Source organism: Brienomyrus brachyistius, chromosome 1 (genome assembly GCF_023856365.1).
Source record: "Brienomyrus brachyistius isolate T26 chromosome 1, BBRACH_0.4, whole genome shotgun sequence".
NCBI classification, from domain to species: domain Eukaryota; kingdom Metazoa; phylum Chordata; class Actinopteri; order Osteoglossiformes; family Mormyridae; genus Brienomyrus; species Brienomyrus brachyistius.
This window is the reverse complement of record NC_064533.1, coordinates 10,552,673-10,578,941: the sequence shown is the minus strand read 5'-3', so window position 1 is coordinate 10,578,941 and position 26,269 is coordinate 10,552,673. Positions and strand designations below refer to the sequence as shown.

The window sequence follows — 26,269 nt, the reverse complement described above, 5'->3', positions numbered from 1 at the left end:
TTGTTTATGTTGAAAGTTTAATTAGAGTGAAGTAGAAACTCTGGGGGGGGGGGGCGGTTTAAAGGGAGAGCAGCCCTGCTTGGGACTGGGGGGGGACGCAGCAGGTGACAACAGACAAGAGTAGCGTGACATCAACAACAAAACAGCAGGACCCGTCATCTGAGATTCGGCAAAACCTCAGAGCAGATGACAGAGAAAGAGAGTGATGGAAGTGGGAGAAAAGACTGGCTATTATGGGATGCTGGCTTTTTTTCTCTCCCTAGGTCAGCGGAGGTCCTGAGATCGCATTTTTCTGGACTTGAATGCACCCATTGAGATGGGCAGGCAGGGCCAGAGTTCCATGCCAGCCCCGGGGGCATCATGCAAGGTCCCAGGTCAGCCCTCGCCGATCTGCATGCACGAGGCCCCGTGACAGACCCTATAATTTGGGGATAATGCAGGTCATTCATGTGCCCCCAGGCCCCCCGACGTACAGCTTCCTCTCCACATCAAAGTCATCCACTCTCCCAGCAGGCAGAGTGGGTAAAGTCCTGCACTCACACTTCAAGTTACAGGAAGCAGAGACATTAGCGGGACCTGTTTGCAGCATCTCAGGACCATGGAAAGCCACAGGTCAGGGAAATCCGCACAACACACAGACACGCGTGTCTAATGAAGGGCACTGACAGTAACATCCGCACAACACACAGACACGTGTGTCTAATGAAGGGCACTGACACTCACATCCGCACAACACACAGACATGCGTGTCTAATGAAGGGCACTGACACTCACATCCGTACACCAAACAGACACTCATGTCTAATGAAGGGCACTGACAGTAACATCTGCACAACACACAGACACGCATGTCTAATGAAGGGCACTGACACTCACATCTGTACACCACACAGACACGCATGTCTAATGAAGGGCACTGACAGTAACATCCGCACAACACACAGACACGCGTGTCTAATGAAGGGCACTGACACTCACATCTGCACAACACACAGACACGCATGTCTAATGAAGGGCACTGACACTCACATCCGGCCAACACACAGACATGCGTGTCTAATGAAGGGCACTGACACTCATATCCGCACAACACACAGACACGCGTGTCTAATGAAGGGCACTGACACTCACATCGGCACAGCACACAGACACGCATGTCTAATGAAGGGCACTGACACTCACATCGGCACAGCACACAGACACGCATGTCTAATGAAGGGCACTGACACTCACATCCGTACAACACACAGACACGCGTGTCTAATGAAGGGCACTGACACTCACATCCGCACAACACACAGACACGCGTGTCTAATGAAGGGCACTGACACTCACATCCGCACAACACACAGACATGCATGTCTAATGAAGGGCACTGACACTCACATCCGCACAACACACAGACACGCATGTCTAATGAAGGGCACTGACACTCACATCCGCACAACACACAGACATGCATGTCTAATGAAGGGCATTGACATTAACATCCGCACAACACACAGACACGCATGTCTAATGAAGGGCACTGACACTCACATCCACACAACACACGTGTGTCTAATGAAGGGCACAGACACTCACACCCGCACAACAAACAGACACGCGTGTCTAATGAAGGGTACTGACACATCCGTACACCACATGGACACACATGTCTAATGAAGGGCACAGACACTCACATCCGTACACCACACGGACACACATGTCTAATGAAGGGCACAGACACTCATATCCGTACACCACACGGACACACATGTCTAATGAAGGGCACTGACACTCACATCTGCACAACACACAGACACGCGTGTCTAATGAAGGGCACTGACACTCACATCCGTACACCACACGGACACGCATGTATAATGAAGGGCACTGACACTCACATCCGTACACCACACGGACACGCATGTCTAATGAAGGGCACTGACACTCACATCCATACAACACACGTGTGTCTAATGAAGGGCACTGACACTCACATCCACACGACACACAGACACGCATGTCTAATGAAGGGCACTGACACTCACATCCACACAACACACAGACACGCGTGTCTAATGAAGGGCACTGACACTCACATCCACACAACACACAGACACGCATGTCTAATGAAGGGCACTGACAGTCACATCCGCACTCTACACGGACACGTGTGTCTACTGAAACTGACACCTGGCCAGTGACTTCCCGTCAGGCTGTTACAGGACTCTGTTGAGCATAAACACCCTGAGCTGCCTGACGATGGCCACCACACCCCCATTATATGTCACCTGATCTATCACATTATCCATAAATGATCTCTCACACCCTAATGAGCTGTTCAGGAAGTACACACACACACTGCGGCATTCACCCCAAAGTCTGCAGCTGTCCTTTCAGAGGACCTGTTGAGAAGAATAACTGCTATTACAGTAACACAGTGGCTGTTGTGGCTGGGGGTGGTAGTGGTGGGGGGGGGGGGTGTTCTGTGAATATGCTCGACGTGACGATAGCGGGGAAGGGGGTTTATGGAATGCGCTCTGCCGCTACAAACTCATATATTATTGAAGCTGGGAACTCGTGTGACGCTAACAAGTGCTGGTTGTCGTAAAATGATCTGTGTGATTCGGCGGAGGGATCCGTCCACAGCCTGCACACGCTTCACTGGAAGGTCTCCCCTTCGCCGCTCGCTCTGGTCAAAGGAGACCACTGCAGCCTAGCCTCGCCCCCCCAAGTGAGTCATGCCTGTGTGTGAGTATGTGACAGCGGAGCGTGTTTGTGTCATGGGGGGGCGGAGTGGGCCCCTCTTTGCTACAATAACATCATTAATCACGACCTCATAAACAATATCTTCTGCTGCCCCGTGACTGGGCTGCTTGCTGTTACGCCGTCGCCATGGTTACGGCCTCATGCATGGGGTGGCACCCATACGGCCGCATTGACTCAAAACACCACTCCTCAGTGCCCTGCCAGCACTGCGCCCCCCCCCCGCACCCCAGTCCTCCCCACACCCACCTCAGGCTCCCACCCCTATTAAGGTGTAACCGAGCAACAGAGCTCATGTTCCCTCAGCGTTGGGAACTGAACTCTGGAAAATGGGTGTGTGCATTTTTACAGAAGTGTGTACATATATGTGCGAGTGAGTGTGCAAATGTCTGCTCATTAGCTAGGGCGTGCTGAGGCCAGTGGGCATGACGACCTGCCTTGCTGCCGGTCCGCTCTCTCCCTCGTCCAAACTGTAGCCATTAATCCCGCCGTGACTGCCGCTGAATCAAACTTCATTACAATAAAGGATCGACTCTCCATCGAAGACAATTTCTTATTTTCCAAGCTTTCCCTGCTTCTCATCAGCAATAATAGAGAAACTAATGAAAACGTGTTATTTGATTCTGAAAGGCTGCTTTCACCCATTACATTCTCCTTCCCTTCACAACGGGGCTTTACAACCAAATAGAATATTTTGATTTGTAAACCGACATGTAAACCAAACGAATCCCACTACTGATAATTCATCTCGGCATAATGAATTTTTTGTACGTGATCCATCTATGTGACAGCAGGCGTCTCGCTACAGATTAACCGCCATAAAACCCACTAAATGCGATTAGACGTCTCCGAAAGTAACGGATAAATGAAGCGTGGTACTGCCCCATTCAGCTGGGTATATGTGATGAAAATCGTACGGGTTACGATTCCTTCCGGCATATGGTAACTGCCATCTCCTCCTCCCTATTCTCCACCACGAACGGGGGCACCTCCTGATTTTTCCCGACTTCAACATGTCCCTGGGTCAGCAAGGGAGGGGCATGCATGCCACTTCTTTAACCAATCACCAGTCTTCATCGTATGACATCACCACACTCATTAAGGTGCATGGAGTTTGAAAGTGAACTGTTTTATATTGTATTGCCTATTATTAAGGGACATGTCATACATACAAAGCGCAGGAACATGGTACACAGACATCAAAGGGTGTGTCTTTATTTCATGACGATGACAATAATAATAATAACAAGGTGGGGGGGGGCACTCACCGCACTGCTGCAGGGAATGTCCTTGACCTTTAGCCAGGCCAGGTCCAGCGTGCCCTCTCCTCTGTAGCACGACTGCAGGCGCTCCTTGATGCGCTCGTTGATGTCCCGCAGCGAGAAGACGCACAGCGCCGACTCCTGAGTCTCCTCGCGGGGACGCCGCTTCTGCCCCTTGGAGAAGACGGCGTAGAGCACGTCGTCGCCAGGAGCCACGCCGAGCGAGCGGGCCAGGATGGAGCCGGCCCGAGACAGGTAAGCGGCCTGAAGTAGCCGGTACTCCACGCCGGCCTTAACACAGCCCAGCGGCACCTCCACGTAGGAGTTGAAGGCTGTGTCGTCCTTGCAGAGTCGGACCAGTTTGGAGGTGTAGACCTGCTCACGGGTGGCAGAGGAGCCCGCGGCCGGGCCCCCCATCTCCGGCTGCAGCGTCAGGAAGTACACAAAGTTACCGCTGGCGAAGCCATACACATAGTAGATGTCAAAGTCTGGCACCACGGTGAAGGTGTCTGACGGGATCTTAATCATGGAGGCCACAAACTCGTCGTGAAACACGTAGGCAAACATTCCGTCCTCCTCAGAGTTCCGTGCCAGCTTACGGCTGGAGATGGTGGGAAAGTACTCGGGCTTGCCGTCCACGGCCGTCGCCACGAAGAGCTTGTCCGGCGACGAATTGCCGTAGGACACGATGACCCCGAAGACGGAGCCGCTCTCGTTGGCGCCGGACAGGTAGTGCTCCTTCCGGTGTGAGGGCTCGCCCAGCTTGAAGAGGTCATCCAAACGCAGCAGCTTGCAGATCCCCTGGTAGAGACTGCCGCAGGCCAGCAGACGGTTCTCCCGGTAGTCCATCAGCAGCATCTTGTTGACGTTGTTGGTGAGCACCAGTGGCTCGCTGCACGGCTGCACGATGCGAGGCGGGTAGCATTTGCGGTTGTCCTCGTCCGGCCCCGTTTGGTGGGATACCTGCAACTCCAGAGTAGGCGACAGCTTGTAGATCCGGTTCACCGCCCCCAGGTAGACATTGCCATTGCGCGTGTCCACTGCCAGGTGGTTGAAGGTCCACTCAGGGTTCTCTGAGCGGAAAGTGCCATGGCCCTCGTCCACGGCTGGCGTCGTGGGCGGCTGCTGCAGATGGGAGGGGTCCGGGGGGGCCGCCAATGTGCGGCCGAGGCAGCAGAGGGCCACGCAGACCCAGCTCCACCAAGCAGGCGCCATCATGAGTCACGTGACTGCGGGGAGCGTGAGATCCCCCTCCTTCCCAAACTGGGAGAGAGACTCAATCCAGTAGTTTGGGCCAATCAGAGATCAGTGTCCTCTTAGGCAAGAGGTCATTTTCTGAAAAGACAGAAGAGAAGACGTCGTGAGGACACAATGTGGCAGGCGGTTAGCCACGCTCCGGGGATCTCAGCCGGGCAGCGCGACTCCCCGCACTGACTCATTTGCATGCTCCTGTGACCTAATCAAGCAGCATGATAAGCATGCAAAAGCGACCAATCAGGAAGCAAACATGGACACTTCCAACCTCCCTCCCATTTCATTGATCTGATCGCCCTTTCACTCAGGCTATGGTCACATAAACTCAGACAAATTCTGGAAAGATCTACAGTTCAAACTCCAAAAAAGGAATTACTCCTGTTAACAAATACAGCACCCTGGGATTGGCTGCGGGGTGTTGGGGGGGGGAAAGGCTGGCACAGCCAATCAGCACAGCACCAGTGTGCATGCTGTGTATATACTCCGGGCGTGAGAGTGTGTTTACTTATATGCTTCTTCCTCTGTCCATGGGCTTATCGGCTCATGCCAGCGAGTTCATGTGTGTAGCAGGGTGGGGGTGTACATATGGCAGATTACACATCCCCACAGAGTGTCCCCCGCACAAATGCGTCCAGGATGCACTCTTCCATCGCAAATCAGGCAGTGGCTGTTAATTACCCCCCCAGCAAGGAAGCCCCTTTGGCCCCGATTTATCTCCACCTGCTGATCAGCATTTGCTGTTCATTAAAATGGGGCTCACAGGACGAGCCTGCCAGTCCGTAAATCACGAAGACCAGTCCGCCTCGTCGAATGCCAGAGCAGCGCACAGACGATGCCTAACGAAAGGCCAGCGGGCCTGACTGAGGGCTATACAGGGTCCAATCAGCAGCACTGTTTGCTTCGTCTATTGCATAATGGGATTCTTCAAGGTGGTGCCGGCGGGATGTCAGGTTACTGAGCATGGAAAGGTATGGGCGACAAAATGTCTTCGGGGAACAGAGAATCAGGAGTGGGGTTGGGGGGGGGGGGGAGATCTCTGACCTGACCATGCCAGCTGGCAGCACAGCAAGTACCAGGGGGGCATAAAATAATAATAAAAAAAACTGTTTGTGCCAGTAGCACCAGGTCCTGGCTTCCTGGCTTCCTGTGTGACTGACCCTAGAGCAGAAATGCACAGAGGAGCACGGTGGGAAGGAGCATACTGGACACTGACTGGAGCTCAGTGCAGGCTGAGTGAGGGTCCTCATGCAGGAGGGTCCTGAAGGTCCATAGCTGGCCTATGCAGCTGCCTGGCCACAAATCACGCAGAAACTCTAATTCAGGGCTATTGACCATCTGCAGATACGTCATGTCAGATGTAAATAACGCATGAGAAGCACATACACCACACAGATATGCAGGTGATCTGCACCACAGCCAACAGGGATGGCATGATACCAGCATGACTGCCCCAAGAGGGAAAAAAACTGTCCAAACTGGCAACACTGGGGGCGGCTTTGAAGAAGGTCCCACGGATACCAAGAGGGCTGAGTAAAAGGCTCATTGGCCTTTGGAAATGCCGCATCGACATTCCAGTGCAGCCATGACAGGAAGTTTGGATTTCAAACTACTGATAAGCGGCCAGATGAAAAACAATGTAACATATTATGTATTTTAATGATACTTAAAATTTCTTTGCATATATTTTTGAATCCCCTAAAAATATATTATAATTATGCCGGGTAGTAGCACTAGAAGAAATAGCAGAATTAATAATCGTGGTCATTTTGAATTTAAATGCAAGTTAGTAATGCTGTTGTCAGTGTAGCATTAAAGATGTTGCTTAGGCAACGCCACGTAACATGTGTGCGTGTGAGAAGCACTTTTAATTGGAATTAAATGAGAGAGCAGCACGCAGAAAGCCTAACACACAAACCTTCATATGCTGCTGACAGAGACACGCCCACCAACGGAACCTCTGGGCGGCCTATTGTACTCTGCTGGTGCATTGTGGGTAAAGCAAGGCAGCACTGTCACATGGGGCTGGAACTGCGGAGGCAGCAGCCAGGGAAACTCACCATGGTGACATCATTAACCCTCCCGGTCACGAGGGACACGCAGGAACTGAGAAAGCTCGGGGTTTTCAATTTTGGTTTAAGGGGAACTCCCCGGGGTGGGGGTGGCACCAGCCACAAACAGCCCCCCTCCACGGACTAACCACCGCTTCAACAATACAATATATTCATACATTACGGTTGTATAACTCTAATTCACCCAACGGCGAAGTAAAAAAATTATAGGAAACATCATTTGCATATGATGCAACCTACCATTACAAACTGGTGCCGTGGCCCCCGGACTGACAGCCATTGTGCATCACGTCAAAAAATGCAAAGTTTGCAGTTTTCATGGATATTATCTCCACATGTTCCAGAGGTGAAAATATCAGTATCTCATTTAACGGATCTCGTTAAGAGAAGATCACACTTAAGGTGCAGCTGTCAGATATTCCTGCTGACACCAGCTCCTTTAACCGGATCCTGCTTTGGGGGCAAATCTATCACCATCATCCCCCTGGAGACGGAACAGGACGCCCCACCCCAGCCAAAATCCACTGAAGGGGAGCCTGCGCAGGTCGGGGGGAGGATCCCCTATGGATGTGACTGCTCCTGCAGGAGATGCTGTAGGGCATCGTGGAGGACCGGCCCGGCTCTAGCTTTGAACATGCTCCCGGACATCGCACTCGATGGCGTCACGCTCTGATCACTGAGCACCGAGAAACCCCAGGAGCGATCATGCGAAGACTCCAGGCCACACGGTGACCGTGGCCATTGGCCAGCGGCTCGTGGCGATCATTTAAATACCGCGGTTCAGCAAGCAGAGGTCTGCTATGGGCGTCCTGGCTCATCTCCCCCCCTCCCGGCCTGGATCCGCTTCACAGCTCCGACCCGAGGCCTGTGCCCACGCACCAGCTGACGCCCGCGGCCCGCATATGTACCAACAGCCACTCAGTGCGCGGGGTTAACGCTCTAGCCTGCCGTCCTGTGCAGACCGGCCCCTGCCGGCCCCCGCCTCGCACCCACGGCCTTGCCTCACTTCCCAATTAAACAAATCAGAGACGGAAAAACAATCGCAGATGATAACCTGCTGGAGACGGAGATGAGATCTCCAAACGTCTCTGTGCCTGCATATCATTCAGCAATCTGCGCTCCTATTGGGGGGGGGGCGGGGGTATAAAGCCAAGAAGGAGGGGCAGGGTAGCCACGGGGCTGGGGGCCAAATGCAAGCTAATTACCCCTCAGTGTGGGCAGCTTTAGGTCAGGCGGAGCTTGCAATCCTCTAACAGACACTGCAGTGCACCCCAGGCGAGGGATGTGAACACCCATTATCCTCAGTGGCCGACTCTTCAGTTCACCCTTCTTTACCTCAACTGGGTGCTAAACTCAGCCCTGATCCCTGCCTCAGCCCCCTGCCCTCCCCCTCAGCCCTGATCCCTGCCTCAGCCCCTGCCCTCCCCTCAGCCCTGATTCCTGCCTCAGCCCCTGCCCTCCCCTCAGCCCTGATCCCTGCCTCAGCCCCTGCCCTCCCCTCAGCCCTGATCCCTGCCTCAGCCCCTGCCCTCCCCTCAGCCCTGATCACTGCCTCAGCCCCTGCCCTCCCCTCAGCCCTGATCACTGCCTCAGCCCCTGCCCTCCCCTCAGCCCTGATCACTGCCTCAGCCCCTGCCCTCCCCCTCAGCCCTGATCCCTGCCTCAGCCCCTGCCCTCCCCTCAGCCCTGATCACTGCCTCAGCCCCTGCCCTCCCCTCAGCCCTGATCCCTGCCTCAGCCCCTGCCCTCCCCTCAGCCCTGATCACTGCCTCAGCCCCTGCCCTCCCCTCAGCCCTGATCACTGCCTCAGCCCCTGCCCTCCCCTCAGCCCTGATCCCTGCCTCAGCCCCTGCCCTCCCCTCAGCCCTGATCCCTGCCTCAGCCCCTGCCCTCCCCTCAACCCCATATCTCTGCCTCAGCCCCTGTCTTCCTCTCAGCCCCAGTTCCTGCCTCAGGCCCTGCCCTCCCCTCAGCCCTGATCCCTGCCTCAGCCCCTGCTCTCCCCTCAGCCCTGATCCCTGCCTCAGCCCCTGCCCTCCCCTCAACCCCATATCTCTGCCTCAGCCCCTGTCTTCCTCTCAGCCCCAGTCCCTGCCTCAGGCCCTGCCCCCCCTCAGTTCTGATCCCTGCCTCAGTCCCTCACCTCACCCCAGTCCCAATCCCCGGCACAGCTCCTGGCCTCGCCTCAGCCCCAGTTCCTTGCCTTAGTTCCTGGTCTTGCCCCAGCCCCCATCCATCACGTATCTCTCCCCCTGGGCACGGCAGGCTGCAGTGGCTGCTGAGGGCTCTTGCTCCTCTTTGGATTTATTGCGAAATTCATTTTGCAGAGCTGCCTTCTGACTGCATAGGTGCCCTGCAAGCTCTTTTTCTCACGCATTCTCTGGCATGTTGAAGTTCACCTCTCTCTCCTCATCCTCCTCCCTCTCTCTCCATCTCCCTCTCTCTATATATCCTTCTCTGTCACTCCCCCTCTCACCCGTCTCTCTGTGTTTCTCCCTCTATCGCCCCCCCCGCCTCCTCTGCTCCCGCAGGAAGCAGCACAGACACTGAAGACGAATCACCCTCCCCTCCAGCAGACCGTGCTGCAGCTTCATCTGAAGGCTGTCCACGTGCACTATCTACTCCTTTCTCCATGCCCCCAGTGGGGGGGCTGGGGGATGGTATGTGTGTGTGTGTGTGTATGAGGGGGGGCTTCAAAATCTCTGACCACTTGTCTTCATTCAGACATAGCTGCCTTCATTCTGGTTCAATGTGAGACACTAACGTCCAGGTGAGCCATGCTGCTAAGCTTCAAAGCCAAGGACTGACCTGCATCACCCTAGATGGTGACTCCGCCCACACAACAGATGGGTGGGGAAGGGGGGGGGTGAGGGAGTGTTGCCTCCTGCTGAGCAACATTCAATCAGAACCAGGGGTCCTTTTCCAACCCCTGAACAGCCCAAGGTAAGCGGCTGAATGCAAAGCAAACCTCAAAATATTAGGGGTCTGCCACCCTACAGCCTGGCTATTCTGCCTTGGAAGATTCCGCAGAGATCCGGACAGGTGGAATAGGACTGGAAATGAGGAGGGACCCACAGAGCCAGGGTATGGATGGAGGAAACCAAAGTCGCGGCATGAATGTACATGAGTGAGCCTGTGACACTGCAAAAAAAAAAAAAAAACAGCAACAACTTAACCGGGACATTGTGGAGCAGCAGGGACGACCACAAGAAGACAAATATGAAAAAGCGGGTCCTTCACGGGACAGAAAGCGCTCCCTGCTGGTGCTGCCAGCCGACACGCCCCTGCGTAGATCTCTGCTGGTCCCTGTAACCCCCCCACACACCCCCGAAGAGCCTCATTCCTGCAGCAGGGCGATTATTACAAGCTGATGAAGCGTCTTCTTAATTCACGCTTCAGCGGACTGACATAGCCACGGGAGTTGGAAATGGGGGGGGGGGTGGGCGCCAATATGGGGAGACACCCCTCCCTCCCCAAAAAATAAATAAATTATTAAGAGCGTTTTCTTTATCTTTTATTCTGAATCTACACGTTACCGAGGCCCAGAGCTCGAGAACGAAACACATACCAAAGACCGTAGTCCTGTATCAGACAAACGCATTTTATCATATGGATCAGATATTTTTTTAAGTTAAGTTTAGTGTTAGACTTTTATGAAATTTTAATTATTTTTAAATGACTTTAAAAATCTATCTTACGGCGGATCCTCTTTTTGCATATGTGCCCACGACACACATCGCCCCTGCCATCCGGCAATTTGCTCCCCTCTGGATGTTACTGGTCGCAGCACGTGGGAATCGCTGGGGTCACCCTAGGGATGGGGTTTGGCTGACAGGTGTGAATCCGCACTGTTACAAGCTCAGAGTCCTACATGGGGAGGCCTCAATGTCCCCCAGTGCCGCAGAGCAGGAAAAACACCATTGTGTTCACATCTATCCAGTTTATCTGACTTCTGCAGCTGACCTGCATATTATGAATGTGGGGGTGGGGGGTGGGGGCGGTTGTTCCCTCACACACATGCAGTTGATGCAATTATTTCAGGGGGAAACCCCTCAAAACATTTCTGTATCCTGTGGTTTCTCCTATGGCCCGCAGCTCTCCGCATTTCTTGCGATGCATTAGCAGCAGCTTGAAAATGACCCCTAATGATGATCACTGTAAGCAGAACCTGGAGGAAAGGCGGGACCAGGAGAGAGTCCAAAAGGCCATTTATCGGGCTACAGCGGCAGGCACTTCACACATGGCCGGTAGGGAGTGGGATCCCGGCTCTGGAGGGCCGCAGGGGTTTGGCGGGCAGGCGGCCAGCCATGCTGAAGACTGCAGCTCGCGCTACATGCATGGATCAGACAACATCTGTGCTACAGGGAGAGCCTGTAGAGCCAGGCAAAGTCACCCTACCGGGGGAAGAGTCCCTCCCCCAAGCAACTGGCCACCCTCCAGCTCCGGGGCCGTAGCCATGGAGAAGGAGAGTATTATGGGATGGTATGGAGGTGTACATATATGCACATACACACAGGCAGACACACGTGACAACACTCAAGGCAACTGCTGAATATCGCAGTATTTAACCCTCCGAAATCATGTGATCTGTCTGTAGGCCCTGCAGTACACAGCAAATATCACAGTATCATGGCAAGTATTACAGTGCCTACAGTATGTGTGAGTATGTGCCTCACGGTGAGTATCACAGTGAGTATTACAGCAAGTACCATGGTGAGTATCATGGCAAATATTACAGTGCCTATCACGGTGAGTATCAGTGAGTATCACAGTGAGTATCACAGCAAGTATCATGGTGAGTATCATGGCAAGTATTACAGTGCCTATCACGGTGAGTATCACAGCAAGTATCATGGTGAGTATCATGGCAAGTATTACAGTTCCTATCACGGTGAGTATCACACCAAGTATTACAGTGCCTATCACGATGAGTATCAATGAGTATCACGGTGAGTATCACAGCAAGTATCATGGTCAGTATCATGGCAAGTATTACAGTGCCTATCACGGTGAGTATCACAGCAAGTATCATGGCGAGTATCATGGCAAGTATTACAGTGCCTATCACGGTGAGTATCAGTGAGTATCACGTGAGTATCACAGCAAGTATCACGGTGAGTATCACAGCAAGTATCACGGTGAGTATCACGGCAAGTATTACAGTGCCTATCACGGTGAGTATCAGTGAGTATCACGGTGAGTATCACAGCAAGTATCATGGTGAGTATCATGGCAAATATTACAGTGTCTGTCACGGTGAGTATCAGTGAATATCACAGTGAGTATCACAGCAAGTATCATGGTGAGTATCACGGCAAGTATTACAGTGCCTATCACGGTGAGTATCAGTGAGTATCACGGTGAGTATCACAGCAAGTATCATGGTGAGTATCATGGCAAATATTACAGTGTCTGTCACGGTGAGTATCAGTGAGTATCACGGTGAGTATCACAGCAAGTATCATGGTCAGTATCATGGCAAGTATTACAGCATTCAGCATCAGCATTCAGACAGGTTTCTTGCTTATTTAGCCCCCTGCAACCCCCCTCCTGCCCCCTACTAAATGGAAACCACAGGCAGGCTGGCCATGGGTTCAACACAGTCTACTCCTCAAACCACACGTTTGCATGGTGGCCCCGAGGTTTGACCCCCTCTTGCCCATAAACAGTAGCTACATTAAAAATAAAATAAACACATGCCTAATATAGAAGATGTTCTGCTAACCAGCTAGCTATGAGCTCCTGACTGTATTCGCTAGCTATTTAGTTTCTGAAGTATCTCAGGGGATGGGAAGGGAGTGAAGTAACGTTTTGAGTGAAGCCCCAGGAACAACAATTCAGCCTCTGGAGCCTCCCGATGGATTCTGGCTGTCTCTGGTGCCCCCTTGTCAGGAGCAGCAATGCTGGTGCTGGTGGGGCGGACGGGGGGCAGGAGGGGGCACGTGCAACTTAACAAGCCATGTCGCTATGGGAACAGAGACTTGTGTGGGCGACAGAGGGGTTTTTGCGCATTCTACAACGACGGGAACGTTTAATAGCGAGTGCAAACTTAATACGTAAACAAAGCGAGGTGGGAAGAAAAAGCATCTGCAAGGGAAAGCGGGGGAAGTGAGGGAACGAGGGAAGGGGGGGTGACAGGCGGAGGAGGGAGGGAGAGAGAGAGAGCAAGAGAGAGAGAGAGAGAGAAAGAGGCAGACTACCGGCAGCTACCCAGCTCATCCGTAGTCAGGTAACGACGTGTCGGCAAGGCGACTCGAGGCCGACGCGGCTCAGCGTGATGAAGTCTGCTGCCTTTGCTGCCCGGGGCCCCAGGTGTGTTTAAGAACGCTGGGGGGGGGGGGGGGGGGCTATGATGGCTACGATGGGACACATGAAACGAGAAGCACATTGTCCCACTGAGAAGGAGGCCTTAAAGATGGAGTTTCAGACACCCGTAAACGGAAGCAAAGAGGGCGCCCCCCCCCCCCCCCCCACCCCCCGGGATTATCAGGGGTGACAGCGTAGGGTGGTGGGGGCACCGTGTGGCAGTGGATGGTCATTACAGCCATGGAGGTCATGGCCAAAGAGCAAAGGGTGCAGGAGGAGAGGCTGGAGGGGGTTATCTGTGTGTGAGTGTGTGTGTGTGTGTGTGAGTGTGAACTCCATGTGCTCTAGTGTGTGTGTGTGTGTGTGTGTGTGAGTGTGTGAGTGTGAACTCCATGTGCTCTAGTGTGTGAGTGTGTGTGAGTGTGTGTGTGTGTGTGTGTGTGTGTGTGTGAGCAGGTATACCAATCCTTATGGGGACACAATGTCCCCATGTAAATATCACAATGTAAATATCCGTTTTTTTTTTCATAAAGGAAAACTCCACTCTGGATGTTACTGGTCGCAGCTTTTATAAAAATCAGTGACTATGTGCTATGAAAAAACTAAAAATGAAAAAACTCTTGTATTTTGCTTGGTTACTTATGGTTAGGGCAGGGTGGGGGTTAAAGTTGTCATAGTTAGCGTTAGCATTTTTCCCATAGAAGAGAATGAGCGGGCCCCATAAGGATAGGTATACCCTACATGTGTGTGTGCGCATGTGTGTGTGTGTGTGTGTGTGTGTGTGTGTGTGTGTGTGCGTGTGTGTGTGCAGGCATCAGGGTGTACCTAATACAGAACACGGGCCTTGGTTCCTCACGACACTTATGCGAAATCATAAAATGTAAAAATATCACCAGAAAACAGAACAGAGAGAGAACAGCAAGGAATTCAGCATAGAGAACTGTTAGGGATATATGGGTGTGCTGTCTGTGAACTGAGAATCAGTGGTGGGTCTGGGGTCGCAGCTCCTGGGGGGGGGGGGTACAGTGATGGAGAGAGAAAGAGATGAGATGGGGGAGAGATGACCGAGAGAGGGAGGTAGAGACAGAGGGAGAGAGGGAGACGGAGGGGGAGAGATGGGGGAGAGATAGGGAGACAGAGGGAGAAAGAGAGGATGTGAGAGAGGGAGAGACAGAGGAAGTGAGAGAGAGACGGAGGGAGACATAGAGGGAGAGAAAGGAAGTGAGAGAGGGAGAGAGAGATGCTGGTCCGCAGACGAGAGAGAAGCGCCTTCGCTCCCTGCGACGAGTCACGTGTTTGGAAAATCCCGGCTGCCGTGGTGACGAGAAGCTCAGTTTCCAATCGGGAGGAGGAGACAAAGGGAGCTTTTTTCCAACGAGGCGTGCAGAGCATGACACACGTGTGCAGGCGCGAACACACACACACACAGGCAGTCCGACACACACACTCACACACACCACACACACACACATACACAGGCAGGCAGTCCGACACACACACCCCTACTGAGACACACAGGCACCTGCATAGGGAGAAGACACACAAGCACTAGGGGAAGACACACTGTACTGACAGGTACATACTGATCATCAAGCATCCACTCTCTCTGTCACACTCACACACACACACACTCACACACACACACTCACACACACACACACACACACACACACACTCACACACACTCACACACTCACACACACACTCAGACACACACTCACACATTCACACACACACACACTCACACACTCACACACACACACTCACACACACACACACACACACACACACACACACACTCACACACACACACACACACACACACATGCGCACATTTGAATTCATATCTTTACAGGTGCTGTCCATTCATGTCTAAGGCCATAACCCTAATCCCAAATACGACAACTCTAACCCTACCCAGCCCTAACCTTAGCTATACGTAAGCAAAGAAAATACTTTTAGGTTTTTAGTTTTTTGATTGTAGTTACAGATTTCTATAAAATCGAGTTTCTCCTTGTGGGGACCGGAAAAAATGTCCCCACAAGGTCAAAATAACAGGATTTGATCACATTCTCAATGTAATATATACATAACCACAGACACACAGACACACAGACACACAGACACACACACAGACACACAGACACACAAACACACAGACACACAGACACACAGACACACACACAGACACACAGACACACAAACACACAGACACACAGACACACACACAGACACACAGACACACACACAGACACACAAACACACAGACACACAGACACACAGACACACAGACACACACACAGACACACAGACACACAAACACACAGACACACAGACACACAAACACACAGACACACAGACACACAGACACACAGACACACACACTGCTTCCTCATGAAAAGTTTCACCCCCCCCTGCACACCTGGACACCCCAGCGCATGCACACCGCCTGTGTGCGGCAGGCCTCTCCCCCCCCCCCCCCCCCCCCCCCCCCCCGCGAGAAGCTGCTGGCGGCGGCTGTCGTCCCGCTGGAACAGGCTGAGCACCGGCCAGGGAGCCACCAGAAAACGCAGCAACATAAAATTATTCGGGGGGGGGGGGGGAGGGCTTTGCCGCATTTGGGCGGCTCCAGAGGGAGGGGGCACTGCCGTGTGAGGATCCGAAGAAAATTAGTGGGGGGGGGGGAGGGGAACAGGTCAAGCAAAAGCCAATGACACCCTCCCCACCCCTGCACACTCACCCTCACACACACACACACACACACACACACACACACTTGGACGCGGCCCCTCCACACACAGACACCTGGAGGCAGCAGGGAGTCCGAGGGGCTGATTCACCGTTTGACAGCAGCGCCCAAGCGCAGGACGAAGAATGTGGACAGGAAGTCGCAGAAAAGACCAGAAAAGACAGGAAGCATGTAACGAGCAAGAGGAGGGATGTCAGTGTGGGACAGGGGTGCATGGGGACACACATACGCCAAACAGAATGCAAGTGAACTGAGGACATGCCTGTACCAACCCACACAGGGGGGTGACATACTCACACCATGGGGACACAGGGACAAATACACAGGGGACACAGGGCCACACACACCCAAGGACAGGGACACACACACACCCAGGGGACACAGGGACAAATACACAGGGGACACAGGGCCACACACACCCAAAGACAGGGACACGCACACAGGAACATACACGTACATCAGGGACATACATACACAGGGGACACTGGAAGATACAGGGGACACACATTTTAAGTAGGGACACACACACACACACTGGGGACTAACACTTAAAGCAGGGACACACAGGGGACACACACAGAATACCAGGGGATACAGACTTAAAGTAGGGATACTGGGATGGACCCACACACAGGGTGACATGCACATAAAGCAAGGACATACACAGGGGACATACATTTAAAGTAGTGACACAGGGACACGCAAAGTCAGAATGGAAGGTCATTGCCATCCCCTCCTCACGAACTTCGGCCCAATCGGACCCTCCTTCACATCCCGATTAGACAAGCCGGGCCCGACTCAGCGGATTACCGTAGCAGCCCCTAAAAAACGCCGCATCTGGAGGCTGACCGGCGGCTTTCAGCTCAACCCACCTGGGCGTAATCTGTCCGCCCGCAGTGATGCAGCGGTCACATACACAGAGGGTCCCCTGTGAGACAGGCTGGCTAGTCCCCGTTCACTTGTGGCCCGATCAACGGAAAGCTCCCTGGTACCGGATCCGCGGGTGCGGCCGATTTACGTTAATAAATAGGCCTACAGCAAAGCGAACATCGAAAGTAGAGTGAAGAAACGGCATCTGCGATGCTTTTTCGGGGCAGAAGTGAAAGCGGGGAAGTAGGACGTGATCGGAGGCGTTTTATAGCGAAAACTCATCAAGACACGGTTGCACTAAATCTGCAGCACGGTACCAAGCCTGGTATCAGAGCTTTAGGGTAACTGGACCTCAAAGACAGAAACCCCGTTGGACCTCTTAGTATAAAACCTGAGATTATACAGCCTTAAATCCGGCGAACTTTACAATATTAAAAATTCAACAACACATTTTTAACACATTTTTCTTGGAGGCAAACCTCTCTAAGATACACAAAATACCTGCCGATCCGCTTTCGAAGATTTATCAGGCTTCGTATCATAGTTACACATTATAAAATTAATTCATATTAACTATAAATAAGAGTACGACTCGCACTCTGCCCGGCTGAGTGGTACACAAGTAAATATTTCACAAACAGCAAGGCAGTGCTTACAATAACATATAAAAATAATAAAGCCCCATTTCCCGATTATAATCCCGACCCGAATATGCCCAATGAAATTAATAAGGACTTGCCGAGTCGCAGTACCGGAGCTGCCGCACGTATCGCAGCCCGGCGGCGTCATGCGGGTTCTCCTGCATTCACGGCCACCGCTATAAATCAGCAGCTCAGCCGTGACTCCGTCCCCGGGAAAAGGGAGTAAAAATCACTGACAGCCCGGTACACTGCGAGGCGTGATTATAATTCTGAGTCGGAGATGCGAGCCGCCGCAGCCCGGAGTCCGCAGCCCTCAGTACAAGCAGCTTAAGTTTAAATACCCTGAGAAAGAGCGGGTGCGCTGCGAAACGGAGGAAAACGCCCCGTCGCTCCATGCATTTAAAATAGTAAATGTTATAAAATGACCGGGGTCCGAATGTGGGCTGCGACAGAAAGGGAAATGGTCATTGGTGCTTTAAAAAATAAAATATATAAAGACAGAGAGCGAGTATGGTGCAGTGCTCCAGCCGCACGGCAGCCTGCTCCGAAAGGCAAAGCAGGTATCGCCACTTACCTGGAGGTGCCGCAGCGGACGGGCGACAGCGGGCGAAAAGGCGCATTAATGAAGCTTTATCATAAAGGTGAAGGCATGTGAAGCAGCCCCGGTCCCCAGGTCCCCTGCCGCTTACCTGCCAGCGCCGCCTTAGCTGCTTCACCGCCGCAGTGGCATTGGCACTGCGGATGGGCTCGGTGGCACCGGGCAGCCCGAACCCTCCAAAGATTTAAAATCTACACATGCATGGGGACTGTAGCGCTTTGAAGCCCGTCCAGAAACGCTTCTCTCGTTACTCCTCCCTTTCTCTCCCCCTGTCTTTGGTTTTTATAAAACAAAATTCCGTCCGCGATAAGAAGTCAAGAATAAACGCTGGCGAATCCAACCAGGACGGCGGCAGCTAGTCCCTAGTCCCCTCAGCCAGATGAAGGTCCTTCTTGCGGGGACTCAGACCGCGCCGAGTGCGGCTCTCGGACCCGGCAGTGGCGCGGCGCCTCCCATCCCAGCTGGCGCTTCGTTCTCCCCCCGTTCCGTTGGTTCCGCGCTGCAGCTGCACTCCTGAGGACCCGAGGAGGGCGATGCGATTCCACTTCGCGGGCTCTGGCACTGGGAGTCACTGGGTTGCGATCCTGTGCGCAAGGCTCCCCCGTTTGCCGGAGCTCCGGGACCAGCTGCCGTGTGTCTCTCCGGTCCCCCCCCCTTCCCCCTCCCCTCCCACCCCCGGACTCGCCTGCGCCGATCTGGCCGCTGATTGGGCTAATTGTGAACTTTCATCGCCGGCGATGGGCGCATGCAGTTTGGATGGACTGGTGGCATATGCTTCGCTCCGGGGGCGACGAGACGCGCGTCTCTGTTTATGTAAGGGGGCTGGGGGATGCAATAATAATAATAATAATAATAATAATAATAATAATAATAATAAATAACCCACGGAATTAAATGTCTGACCATGGGACAGAATGGAGATTTGGGTGTAAAAAGAACGGCTACTTGCATAATAGTGAGATATTTGCTGTTTAAAACCCCATCTCTATTCTTTTATCTACCTGAGATTACAGAATAGATCACATTGGGCGAAGCGGTAATTGCGAGCGTCCGTAACATACGGAAAGTGCTGAATTAATCTGCTTAATACACCTTAATTATGTACGCCTTAATTATTTAATGGCAATGATTTTCACTGCAGATATTAGGGGTGCCATTTGGCAACTTTAATGCCTCGTAAAAAAAAAACTTGTGCACGAATTAAAAATATCATGTTTAGAAACTTCGGTGCCTTGTCCATAAGGTGCAGAAAAGAAATGTGGAGTTTCTGTTATTAAGCGTGACACGCTGTACTTTAGCTGTTGTTTATGAGCTTTAGTTATCTGATAGGATGGACGCTCCCTTCAGGTACAACAGTGACTATAATCATCTGCGGGATTCACGTTTCTGTACGTGAATGAGCGCCGATACTGTACTATGCGGGTCTCCTGCTATTCAATAAGCACGGCGACGCAAAACCTGCATCACAGCGCCACCTACAGCTCAAGCGAATATTGCTATTTTCTCTTTTTTTCCCCTAAAACTTCATTTTTCAAGAGTATTCGCGCAGTTTTGTATTCACTCGGTGTTCTGAAATCGCTGAACAATGATCTAAATTCGTGCTCATTAATCCATATAACCTAAAATAAAATAGAGGCGAATTGTGACTGAATTTTCACAAACCTCCGGTGGAGAAATTTCCAGCCGCCTGAGGTCTTCTCAGTCCTCCGGGATGTTGCCGCCTAATGAACAACAACGGAAAATGTGGGAAGTCACCCGTCCGACACTGTTGCTCCCACTTCACACCTGCGTACCTTCTTTATCACGCAATTATACCGAGCTTAAGCCACAGCCAGCTACCAATTGCCCAAACAGGACAGACCCCGGCGCGCTGGCCGTAATAACCCTGTCGGCGCGCCCTCAGGCCGATTCCCCGCAGATCCCCTCTCTTCCTGGGTCTCCATTAATCTCTATATGTCTATCCAACACGGCCTGTGCAGTAGATTGATCCAAGCGGCCATCGGTTTTTATTAACGCTCCACGACTAACGAAGTCCAAAGACAGCGGCACTTAATTGCACCCATATTTAGATTTACCTTTTCCCTTGTTATTTTAGGTGGATATAGTACATATCTCGAAATATCCAGGGTGTGAAACTGATTTAAAAATATATTTATAGTCAGATCATCATTTAAAAAAAAAAATCATTACTTGCCTAACAAATGGATAAAGGAACAATTTAGTTGCATTTCTTTTTAAGGTTGTTAATGCGGAGATGCAGCGTCCCTGACACCCTACGTCCGGACGTGGCACCTGGAGCCTCGCTGTCAAGCGACAAACGCCTGTCACGTACAGGAGGCGTGCTCGGCTGCTAATTTCACGGGCTCTCTGGGGGACTGACGCTGGGTCAGAGGAGGCTGTATTTTAAAGGTTAACATCTAGGACAATTGACTGTTTTTGGTAAACTAATTTCAGGATAATAGATCAACATTGGATTCCTGGGTTTATTCAAGTTGACTCTATGTCCCAATCGTTGGGGAAATGCAAGGGCAAACGCGGTCACCCGTAAGTGCGGGTCGAGCCTGCCTAGCGTAGGGACCACACGATGTGGTTTTGCAGGCAGATGCACTCGTGGGGAGCAGAGGGGAGCGTGACGGTGTCTTTGGGGTGGAGTGTCAATCAGGGGGCGGGGCACTGGTCAACGTGAGGTAGCGGTCAGTGTGAGGTCGTGAGGAGCACCGGTCAGTATGAGTCAGTGGTCAGTGTGAGTCAGTGCTCTTTATTTAGCAGGTGTCTGTGTAGCGGCGGTCAGTGTGAAGCAGGTTTTGCCGGGGGCTGGCGGGGGCCCAGGGACCCCGCGGTCACCTGAGCAGGTGTGTGAGTGTCACGTGCTCCCTCGGCCAGGAATAGAGCATCAGTGAGGGGAAGGAACAGCGGGCCAAAGAAGTCTCCAGAACCAGGTCTGGCACCAGCACGTCCCCCCGTCAATGCTCTTCAGCGGGGCGCCACCCTGTGGACAGGGGGCACAAAGTGCTTGGCTCTCCTTCAAGATGTCTGTCACGCTCACAGTTTAAAAATTGATTTATTACTGGTAAAATATTTATGAATTTCTCATTGTCTGCTCATGGTTTGGTGTTGAGGTTTTGGTAAGGGCTAGAGTAATCACTCAACAGGAAGCCCACTGCTGTAGGAGAAACAGTACTGAGAGCTGAAGATGGAGTAATAGTCGAGGAATGGGACTCAGATTGAATGAGCCCAATTGCGTTTGCTTTGAAGCTGACATCTGTTAGCTCCAAGGTAGCAGAGCCTCATCATTTCGTCCAGGTGGGTACCTGGTGATTAGGGTCGGTAACTAGTCATTCAGGTGAGAAACGGTGCATAACTAGTCTTCCGGGTGAGTGAGGCTGTTGGGTTTGATCCTGAGTTCGGTCCTTGGTCTTCACTGGAGTGCTACTGTAGGGCAAAAGTTCCAGGATGGGAACTTTCTGTTTTCTAGACAAGGTCTCTGCACGCTTCTCGCTGGAGATCTAAGCTCTGCAGGGGGCTGCAGTCGCACCCAGGGAGCAGGAGTGGGGATGGGAACAGTGGCGGGATGCCTGCCCGTGTGCCCCCCCATAGAAGCTGTCCTCGTTTACCCGTCAGAGCAAACTCACAGTTTAATCAGCATGAAGGAGCCTGATGGTGCATCTCCCCCCCCCCTCAGCTGGGGAGATGTTTGGCACCCAGCAGGCCTTGCAGAGTCACAGCAGGCGCCGCCGTTCGCTGCTTTGCGTCCAGGGTGAGCTCTTCCCTCTGTGTCCTGCAGACCTGCACAGAACTGTGACTCGCCATCCAGCGTTCTATCCTTTGTATGACAGAACAGCATCACCTTTGCTGTACGCAAAACCTCAGCAAGGGCAACTGTAAAGTTCCAGTGTTTTTTTTTAGTAATGTAGTCATGTTTCACAAGTTCTTGATCATTGGAGCCAATGTTGCAGGACCCATGGTTCAGAAGGTTAACTAGCAGCTGCACCTTCCATGCTGGGGATGCACGGAGTAGAGGGTTGCAGGTTCAGCTCCTATGAACATCTGCTTCAGGTTCCGTGGTGGACAGGGTGCAGTAGAAAGTGATTCCGAGTCCTTAAGAGCTATTTATCAATCTCAAAATAGGCAGCGGATTTTACATGAATCAGGTATGGTTGTCAGACACAGGAGCAGAGGCCTCAGGTCTCAGGGTCTCTTAACAGTGATCCACGTCCATTTCAAACAGTTCACAGCACTACAGCGTAGCACTACGGCAGCTCACAGAACTACAGCGTCACACTAAACGACAGTATCTCACAGCACTATGGCAGCTCACAGAACTACAGCGTCACACAAAACTACAGTGTCTCACAGCACTACGGCAGCTGACAAAACTACCGTGTCTCACAGCACTACGGCAGCTCACAGAACTACAATGTCACACAAAACTACAGTGTCTCACAGCACTAGTGTCTCGCAGCACTACGGTGTCTCACAGTACTACGGCAGCTCACAGAACTACAGCGTCACACAAAACTACAGTGTCTCACAGCACTACAGTGTCTCACAGTACTACGGCATCTCACAGAACTACAGCGTTACACAAAACTACAGTGTCACAAATGAATGCCTGTATTTTTTACCTTATGAGGACTCTATTTTATAAAAATCCGTGACTGCAATGAAATAACTAAAAATGCAAAAACTTCTATTTTGTTTGGTTACTTATGGTTATGGTTAGGGCTGGGAAGGGGTTAAGGTCGTCATGTTGGGATTAGAGTTTTCCCCATATAAATGAATTGAGAGTCCCCACAAAGATATAACTACAAACCTGTATGTGTGTATGTGTTTGTGAGGGTAGTGTCTATGTGCCTGTGTGTGTCTTTGTGTGTCTGCGTGTGTGTGTGTGAGGGTAGTGTCTGTGTGTGTGTCTTTCTCTGTGTCTATGTGTGTGTGTGTCTTTCTCTGTGTGTCTGCGTGTGTGTTTGTGAGGGTTGTCTCTATGTGCCCGTGTGTCTTTCTCTGTGTGTCTGCGTGTGTGTGTGTGAGGAGAGTGTCTGTGTGTGTGTGTGTCTTTCTGTGTGTGTGTGTCTTTCTGTGTGTGTGTGTGTGAGGGTAGTGTCTGTGTGTGTGTGTCTTTCTCTGTGTGTCTACGTGTGTGTGTGAGGGTAGTGTCTGTGTGTGTGTGTCTTTCTCTGTGTCTGTGTGTGTGTGTGAGGGTAGTGTCTGTGTGTGCGTGTGTGAGGGTAGTGTCTGTGTGTGTTTCTTTCTCTGTGTCTGCGTGTGTGTGTGTGAGGGTAGTGTCTGTGTGTGTGTCTTTCTCTGTGTGTGTGTGTGTGTGTGTGTGAGGGGAGTATCTCGTTATTATCTATCTGGCACAATGGCGGTCACTGTGTTTGAGGCCAGCCGTATCCGTCTGAAGCTGCTGTTTCCGCACAGACGCTAAGCGGCTTCTCCTGGCCTGGGGCAGCGGTAACAGAGGGACTCTGCTCCCGACCCCCCAATGGAATATGGCTCCGCAGTGCCGGAATTTCAATGACCCCCATAAGCGTCCATCAGCATTTCCACATGAAGAGCAGAAGATGTTCTCAAAAGTTCCTTTCAGTCACAAACTACTGAGGGCCCACAGGGCCGTTTGTACGACACACATTGACACACATTGACAGACACCGACACATCGACACACATCGACACACATTGACACATCGACACACATTGACACACATCGACAGACATCGACAGACACCGACACACATCGACACACATTGGCACACATTGACAGACACCGAACACACATCGACAGACACCGACACACATCGACACACATCGACAGACACCGACACGCATCGACACATCGATAGACATCGACAGACACCGACACACATCGACACACATCGACACACATCGACAGACACGACACACACCGACACACATCGACACACATCAACACACATTGACATACATCGACACACATCGACACACATCGACAGACACCGACACACACCGACACACATTGACACACATCGACATACATCGACAGACACCGACAAACACCGACACACATCGACACACATCGACACATCGACACACATTGACATACATTGACAGAAATCGACAGACATCGATAGACATCGACAGACATCGACAGACATTGACAGGCATCGAAACACATCGACACACATCGACACATCGACAGACATCGAAACACATCGACATACATCGACACACATCGACACACATCGACAGACACCGACACACACCGACACACATTGACACACATCGACATACATCGACACACATCGACACACATCGACAGACACCGACACACACCGACACACATCGACACACATCGACACATCGACACACATTGACATACATTGACAGAAATCGACAGACATCGATAGACATCGACAGACATTGACAGACATTGACAGGCATCGAAACACATCGACACACATCGACACATCGACAGACATCGAAACACATCGACAGACATCGAAACACATCGACAGACATCGTGCTTTGTGTTTATGGGGAGTTTCTCCACATCAGTATTTTTAGTTTGATGAAATCCTCCCAGTTCCCATCCCACTGGGCTTCCTGTCCTGGAGTCACTAAACCATCTGAGCCTGATATCTGGGTGTCCAGTGGAGAGAGTTTGGTCAGGCAGGCATATACATACACACAGAAACACACTCACACACACACACACACACAGAAACACACACACACTCTCACACACACACACAGAAACACACACAAAGAAACACAGACACACACACACACACAGAAACACACACAGACAGACACGGTGGGAGGTTGGGATCGAGTTTACAGTGCACTTTGTTTCAAACGTGGTTTTGCAGTGCTAGAGGGTGCGGGGGGTGGCTTTGGGATTTACTCTGCAGCATGAATAATGCAGCACACATTGTATCATTGTTTTGATTTATTGCTTTTAGGTTTTAAGGACGCTTGTATTTATCAGCACTGTTTAGCTGATTTTTTGTTCAAATTCCTGTGAAATTACAGGCCGCGGCATTGACTCAGGATCAGCACAGGATCAGCACAGGATCAGCACGAGATCGACACAGGAGAAACACAAGATCAACCTGGGAAAAACACGGGATCCACAGGGGATCAATGTGGGATTGACGTGGGATCAGCACAACATCAATGGGGGATCAATGGGATCAACACTGGATTGATGCAGGATCAACACTAGATTGATTTGGGATCAACACAGGGTCAACTTGGGATCAATGCAGGATCAGCATGAGATCAATGTGGGAATTGACACTGTATTAATGGGGCATTTTGGGTTTTGGGTGTGTTGGGAAGAACTGATAAGGGGTTGATCCAATGATCCAGGGGCTGCAGGGTTGGGGTCTTGATCCCCGTAAGAGATCCCCTCTCATAGATGGATGCCCTCATACCCCTTTCCCTCGTGCTCAGACAGTGAGAGATGGATGCAAGCCCCCGTCCCACTTGGGTGTCACTGTTTTCAATAAAATTCCCGGGTTCCCGTTATGTAATCGCGTTTGGGACCCCGGCATTGGGGCTTTAATGAAATCAATGGCTGCTAGCATCTCCCGCTATCGATCGTGAGCGCGATGGCGCTGATATGATCTCAGCCTCGGCTGCGATCTCCACCCCCCCCCCCCCCCCCAGGGCTTTATTGCGTTACTGTGACGATAACAGACAGTCGCCGCTTGCCAATCCACCCGGCGCTCATTTCTCACCCCTAATCGCGTCGCTCCTAATCCTATTTCAGCCCATTAGGGTCGTGG

At 51.8% G+C, this 26,269-nt stretch overlaps 1 protein-coding gene across 1 annotated transcript in view; it reads right to left on the bottom strand.

The window, feature by feature from the left end:
• The window catches only part of plxna4 (plexin A4), a 155,183-nt gene extending 136,045 nt beyond the window's left edge, over positions 1 to 19,138 (bottom strand). Inside the window, 2 exon segments of the mRNA XM_049019343.1 lie at positions 4,020 to 5,348; positions 18,592 to 19,138. Of these exon segments, the coding sequence (XP_048875300.1) occupies positions 4,020 to 5,231 (1,212 nt within the window). The 5' untranslated portion in view covers positions 5,232 to 5,348; positions 18,592 to 19,138.
• Positions 19,139 to 26,269: the final 7,131 nt, after the last annotated feature.